Source organism: Somniosus microcephalus, chromosome 1 (genome assembly GCF_052327205.1).
Source record: "Somniosus microcephalus isolate GS21.2 chromosome 1, FLI_Smic_1.0, whole genome shotgun sequence".
Taxonomy (NCBI): Eukaryota; Metazoa; Chordata; class Chondrichthyes; order Squaliformes; family Somniosidae; genus Somniosus; species Somniosus microcephalus.
In genome coordinates this window covers 329757404-329764998 of record NC_140987.1, presented here as the reverse complement: position 1 = coordinate 329764998, position 7595 = coordinate 329757404, and the positions used below count along the sequence as shown (strand labels likewise).

The 7595-nt window shown below is 48.6% G+C and overlaps 1 protein-coding gene across 1 annotated transcript in view; it reads left to right on the top strand.

The window, feature by feature from the left end:
• Positions 1–95: 95 nt before the first annotated feature.
• LOC147124903 (dedicator of cytokinesis protein 11-like) overlaps positions 96–7595 on the top strand; it is a 458563-nt gene continuing 451063 nt past the window's right edge. Inside the window, exon 1 of the mRNA XM_085994653.1 lies at positions 96–265. Within this exon, the coding sequence (XP_085850779.1) occupies positions 164–265 (102 nt within the window). The 5' untranslated portion in view covers positions 96–163. The remainder of the gene's footprint in view (positions 266–7595) is intronic.

The following is a 7595-nucleotide window of genomic DNA, read 5'->3' as shown; positions in this document are numbered from 1 at the left end:
CCCATCCCCCCGGGTGCTGTGATGTGGCTGTGCTCCTGGTTTGGCAGCTGTGCTGTAGGGGCTGCCTTGCTTTGCTTGGGGCGGGGCGGGGGCGGAGCCGCCTGTACCGGAGCTCGGATGATCTGGGCGCTGCCTGCACCGTGGGGCTGTTGCAGGACGGAGGATGGCTGAGGTGCGGAGGTTCACCAAGCGGCTCAGTAAGCCGGGCACGGCCGCCGAACTGCGACAGAGCGCGTCCGAGGCGGTCCGCAACTCGTTCGTGGCGGTGAGTGTCCGGCACCCTCCCCATTAACAGCACCCGTTGGTCCGCAAACTCTGGGCGTGGGGCTCTGTCTGTTTCTCTGTGTGTGTCTCTCTCTGTCTGTGAAGGGACAGTGCCTGGGGCACTTTCATTTCTACTTGCTTTAACTGGCAGAATGTGATCCAGAACAGACTCCAGATAAGAGTTGATTTAAATGTTTTTTTGCATGGGTTAAAATTTTATATGTGAAAGGCATGTATCCACATCCAGCATAACTGCAGCTTAAGGGAGCCCTGGACAAGTGTGGACAGTTATTCAAAGCACCTTGTCTTGTCACTAATTCTTTATCAAGCACAAGGACATCGGGCAATGCTTTTAACATCTAGTTTTCAAACCATAAATCATAAGAATTGTTGCTTGTTGAGGTATAAATAAATCACTTGTATTGTTTCAGTTTCACTTAAGAGTTTTCCATAAATACGTTGTGGCCCTTTTGAATGTGATGCAGGATTAATGCGATGGGAGAGTGTGGTTATAAATCAACACTGCATTAAGCTAACGAGAAACCACTGCCAGTGGGACATGTACTCAGGAGACCAGCTCCTGCAAGGGCTCGAACCAGCCCCAACAATTCCGGGCCTCGCTAAAACTATGCAGTGGTGTCATTTTCACTTCAGACACAGCTGGTAAACTACTCGGAGAGAACGTGTTTCCTAGTTGACCAGAAAAGTTGTTCCAAGTCTTTGAAAGCTCGAACCAGTTGAAAGTAGTTCAGTTAGTGGTTTAAGAATGTGTCTAATGGATGGAGTGCAATTAATTTGTGAGTCTATTCTGCTTTTTGAACATTATGGGAGGGAAGTTCTTCAAATTAATTCAAGCCACAACCCCTGAATGAGTTTGCAGCCTGAGCTCGCTGACCTACATTGGCTCCCGCCTAAAATTTTTAAATTCTCATCCTCATGTTGAAATCCCTCCATGGCCTCACCCCTCGCTATCTCTGTAACCTCCTCCAGCCCTACAACCCTCTGAGAACTCTGCATACAGTGTCAGCTGTGGCTCGCCTCTGAGTCAGATGGTTGTGGGTTCAAGTACTCCAGGCACTTGCGCACATAAAGCTAGGCTGACTCTCCCAGTCCAGTACTGAGGGAGTGCTGCACTGTTGGAGGTGCCATCTTTCGGATGAGATGTTAAACCAAGGCCCAGTCTGCTCTCTCAGGTGGATGTAAAAGATCCCATGGCACTATTTTGAAGAAGAGCCGGGGAGTTATCCCGAGTGTCCTGGCCAATAATTATCTCTCAAATCAACATAACAAAAACAATTATCTAGTCATTGTCACATTGCTGTTTGTGGGAGCTTGCTGTGCAAAAATTGGCTGCCGCATTTCCTACATTACAACAGTGACTACACTTCAAAAGTACTTCATTGGCTGTAAAGTGCTTTGGGACGTCCGGTGGTCGTGAAAGGCACTGTATAAATGCAAGTCTTTCCTTTGCTCCAATTCTGGCCTCTTGTTCATGCCTGATTTCCATCACCTCACCTTTAGCTGCCTCAGGACGTCCCAAAGCACTTTAAAGCCAATGAGGTACTTTTGAAGTATAGTCGATGTTGTAATGTAGGGAAACACGGCAGTCAATTTGTATACAGCAGGCTCCCACAAACAACAATGTGGTAATGATCAGATCATCTGTTTTAGGTTTTTGTTGAGGGATAAATATTGGCCAGGAAGCTGGCAGAACTCCCTTGCTCCTCTTCAAATAGTGCTGTGGGATCTTTTATGCCCACCTGAGACGGGGCCTCGGTTTAATGTCTGAACTGAAAGATGGCACCTCTGACAGTGCAGCACTCCCTCAGTACAAATTGGATTTTATGCTCAAGTCTCTGGAGTGGGGCTTGACCCCACAACCTTCTGACTCCGATGCAATAGTGCCACCACTGAGCCAAGGCTGATGGAGAGTGGGGCTTGGGAGGCCGGCGAGGGTGCTTTCGGATTTCAACTCCAGAGGTGATAAAAGCGTGGATTAGGGTTTTGGGAATGATGGGAATGGGATGGGGTGGAGGAAGGTGATTGGAGTATGGGGTATGAAACTTAGCTCTGGGTTGAGCGAGACACTGGGGTCATTGACTGTCTGGTGTCGTCTGAGCAAGCAGTCAGGTGAGGGGAAGAGATGGGGTGAGTGGCTTGGGGATGAAGTATTTGGCAGGGACTGAAAATAAGGACTTTGGTTTTCCTGGTTTTTAATTGGAAGCTTTCTGGATCATTTGTGACACGGTGGATAGTTGGAGCTGGGCATTGTCAGCATAGATATGGAAACTGACCTCGTGCTTGCCTGGGGGTAGCATCCAAATAAGGAAAATGAGGGGCTTTGAATGGAAGCTAGGGGTTCACTAGATGTATATGTGTGGAGTCAGGAAGAGAAGCTGTTTCTGGCGATGAGTTGGTTGGTCTATAAATGCAGATTGGTTGTCTCTTCATTGGCTGTAAAACGCTTTGGGACGTCCTGAAGTTGCGAAAGGCGCTATATAAATGCAAGTTCTTTTGTTTCTTCTCTCCTTCGTTGGGAAGTAGCACATGTCACCAAAGGATCAAAAGTCAGATGGAACAGCGAACGTTACAGATGGAAACCATTCATCTCTTTAGGTTGTGATGTTCGAAAAGTCCAACCTGTGCTCGTCAGTTGTCTAATGATTAGGTCCGCTGGGCCTCTGTGGGGTTGAGCTGATTGTGAGATAACCCAATGGCAGATTGAAACTGAGCCAACCAGCTGAGGCAGACTCTGTAATCTGAGGCGGGGAAGTGATGTTTCCATTTAGTTTGTTCAATCTGCTCAGCAAGGACGGTCAATTTATAAGGACACTGGCTTCAGTACAGTAGGAGGAGGAAGAAAGTATTGTGACTCTGAGTTACAATTCCTACTGCGTTTTGACTCCCGAAAAGGAGACCCGAGGTTGAAATGAGAGAAATGCATTCAATTTTTTTAGCCTTTGCCACACGTTGAGCGAATGAAGCTTGAAATTGGTAACCCCCCAAATGAAAGGAAAGTGATTGAAACACATTATATATGATCGTATAAGGGAAGGGCTTTTAGAATAGACTGACTACAGTGCTAACAGCTTAGCGGCCAGTATATATACTTTCAAGATAGACAGACTTTTTATTTAGGTTAAAATATCAGGAATTCAAATTCATGTTCTGGAGCGTAGCTAATAGTGAAACATTCTGGATTGACACATTTCCAAAGACCCCCTGTGAATAGTGACACAGTCCGGGGAACCCCCTGTAAACATTGACACGCACCCAGGGACCCCCTGTAAATACTGACACACTCCTGGGGACCCCCTGTAAATACTGACACACTCCCGGGGACCCCCTGTAAATACTGACACACTCCCGGGGACCCCCTGTAAATACTGACACACTCCCGGGGACCCCCTGTAAATACTGACACACTCCCGGGGACCCCCTGTAAATACTGACACACTCCCGGGGACCTCCTGTAAATACTGACACACTCCCGGGGACCCCCTGTAAATACTGACACACTCCCGGGGACCTCCTGTAAATACTGACACACTCCCGGGGACCTCCTGTAAATACTGACACGCTCCCGGGGACCCCATGTAAATACAGGCACGCTCCCGGGGACCTCCTGTAAATACTGACACGCTCCCGGGGACCCCCTGTAAATACAGGCACGCTCCCGGGGACCTCCTGTAAATACTGACACGCTCCCGGGGACCCCCTGTAAATACTGACATGCTCCCGGGGACCCCCTGTAAATACTGACACGCTCCCGGGGACCTCCTGTAAATACTGACATGCTCCCGGGGACCCCCTGTAAATACTGACACGCTCCCGGGGACCTCCTGTAAATACTGACACGCTCCCGGGGACCCCCTGTAAATACTGACACGCTCCCGGGGACCTCCTGTAAATACTGACACGCTCCCGGGGACCCCCTGTAAATACTGACACGCTCCCGGGGACCCCATGTAAATACTGGCACGCTCCCGGGGACCCCCTGTAAATACAGACACGCTCCCGGGGACCCCCTGTAAATACAGACACGCTCCCGGGGACCCCCTGTAAATACAGACACGCTCCCGGGGACCCCCTGTAAATAAGACACGCTCCCGGGGACCCCCTGTAAATACTGACACGCTCCCAGGGACCCCCTGTAAATACTGACACACTCCCGGGGACCCCCTGTAAATACAAACACACTCCCAGGGACCCCCTGTAAATACAGACACGCTCCAGGGGACCCCCTGTAAATACTGACACGCTCCCGGGGACCTCCTGTAAATACAGGCACACTCCTAGGGACCCCCTGTAAATACGGACAGGCTTCTGGGGACCTCCTGTAAATACAGGCACACTCCCGGGGACCTCCTGTAAATACAGGCACGCTCCCAGCGACCCCCTGTAAATACGGACAGGCTTCTGGGGACCCCCTGTAAATATAGATACGCTCCCAGGGACCTCCTGTAAATGCAGGCACGCTCCTGGGGACCTCCTGTAAATACAGGCACGCTCCCGGGGACCCCCTGTAAATACAGACACATTCCAGGGGACCCTCTGTAAATACTGACATGCTCCTGGGAACCCCCTGTAAATACTGACATGCTCCCGGGGACCACCTGTAAATACTGACATGCTCCCGGGGACCTCCTGTAAATATTGAGACTCTCCTAGGAACCCCCTGTAACTACAGGCACGCTCCCGGGGACATCCTGTAAATATAGGCACCCCTTGTAAATAGGGACACGCTCCCGGGGACCCCCTGTAAATAGGGACACGCTCCCGGGGACCCCCTGTAAATACAGACACGCTCCCGCGGACCCCCTGTAAATATAGACACGCTCCCGGGAACCCCCTGTAAATACAGACACGCTCCCGGGGACCCCCTGTAAATACTGACACATTCCCAGGGAGCCCCTGTAAATACAGGCACACTCCTGGGGACCCCCTGTAAATACTGACACACTCCCGGGGACCCTCTGTAAGTACTGACACATTCCCAGGACCCCCTGTGAATATTGAAACATAGAAACATAGAAGATAGGAGCAGGAGTAGGCCATTCGGCCCTTCGAGCCTGCTCCGCCATTCAATGTGATCATGGCTGATCATCCAAATTCAGTACCCTGTCCCTGCCTTTTCCCCATATCCCTTGATCCCTTCAGCCTCAAGAAACATATCCAACTCTTTCTTGAATATATTTAATGAACTGGCCTCCACCGCCATCTTTGGCAGAGAATTCCACAGGTTCACCACTCTCTGGGTGAAGAAATTCCTCCTCATTTCTGTCCTAAATGGCATACCCCTTATCCTTAGACTGTGACCCCTGGTTCCGGACTCCCCGACCATCGGGAACGTCCTTCCTGCATCTAGTCTGTCCAGCCCTGTCAGAATTTTATAAGTTTCAATGAGATCCCCTGTCATTCTTCTAAACTCCAGCGAGTACAAGCCCAATCGACCCAGTCTCTCCTCATACGTCATTCCTGCCATCCCAGGTATCAGCCTGGTGAATCTTTGCTGAACTCCTTCCATGACAAGAACATCCTTCCTCAGATAAGGCGACCAAAACTGCACACAATACTCAAGATGTGGTCTCACCAAGGCCCTGTACAACTGCAGCAAGACATCCTTGTTCCTGTACTCAAACCCTCTCGCTACGAAGGCCAACATACCATTTGCCTTCTTAACCACCTGCTGCACCTGCATGCTTACCTTCAGCGACTGGTGCACAAGGACACCCAGGTCTCGTTGCACTTCCCCTTCTCCCAATCTGTTGCCATTCAGATAATCTGCCTTCCTGTTTTTGCCACCAAAGTGGATAACCTCACATTTATCCACATTATATTGCGTCTGCCATGCTTCTGCCCAATCACCCAACCTGTCCAAATCATCCTGGAGTTTCTCGGCATCCTGCTCACAGCACACACGCCCACCCAGCCTTTGTGTCGTCTGCAAATTTGGAGATATTATATCTAGTTCCCTTGTCTAGATCATTAATATATATTGTGAATAGCTGGGGTCCAAGGACTGATCCCTGCGGTACCCCACTAGTCACTGCCTGCCACTTGGAAAAAGACCCGTTTATTCCAACTCTTTGCTTTCTGCCTGCCAGCCAGTTTTCTATCCAAGCCAATACCTTGCCCCCAATCCCATGTGCCTTAACTTTACACGCTAATCTCTTATGCGGGACCTTACCGAAAGCCTTCTGAAAGTCCAAATATACCACATCCACTGGTTCTCCCTTATCTATTTTACCAGTTACATCCTCAAAAAGTTCCAGTAGATTAGTCAAGCACGATTTACCTTTTGTGAATCCATGTTGACTTTTTCCAAGTGCTCTGCTATTATATCTTTTATAATGGACTCTAGCATTTTCCCCACTACCAATGTCAGGCTTACCGGTCTGTAATTCCCCATTTTCTCCCTACCACCTTTTTTGAATAGTGGGGTAACATTAGCTACCCTCCAATCCATGGGTACTGTTCCAGATTCTATTGAATGTTGGAAGATGATCAGCAATGCATCTACTATTTCTAGGGCCACTTCCTTAAGTACCCTAGGATGTAGATTATCAGGCCCTGGGGATCTATCGGCCTTCAGTCCCATCAATTTCCTTAACACCATTTTGTTACAAATACTGATTTCTTTCAGTTCCTCCCCTTTATCAGACCCTATGTTCCCCGACATCTGTGGGAGGTTATTTGTGTCCTCCTTTGTGAAGACAGAACCAAAATATGTATTTAATTGGTCAGCCATTTCTTTGTTCCCCATTATAAATTCCCCTGATTCTAACTGCAAGGCACCTACGCTTGACTTCACCAATCTTTTTCTCTTCACATATCTATAAAAGCTTTTACAGTCAGTTTTTATGTTCCTGCATGCTTACTCTCATATTCTATTTTCCCCTTCTTAATTAATCCCTTTGTCCTCCTTTGTTGAATCCTAAACTGCTCCCAATCCTTAGGTTTACTGCTTTTTCTGGCCAATTTATATGTCCTCTCCTTGGATCTTATGCTATCCCTAATGTCCCTTGTTAGCCACGGTTGAGTCACCTTTTTTGTTTTATTTTATGCCAAACTGGGATGAACAAATTCTGTAGTTCATCCATGCAGTCTTTGTATGCTTGCCATTGCCTATCCACCGTCAATCCTTTGAGTGACATTCCCCAATCTATCCTACCCAACTCGCGCCTCAGACCACCATAGTTTCCTTTATTTAAATTCAGGACCCTCGTCTCCGAGTCAACTACTTCATTCTCCATCTTAATGAAGAATTCTATCATATTATTATCGCTCCGACCCAAGGGGCCTCATACAACAAGATTGCTAATTAATCC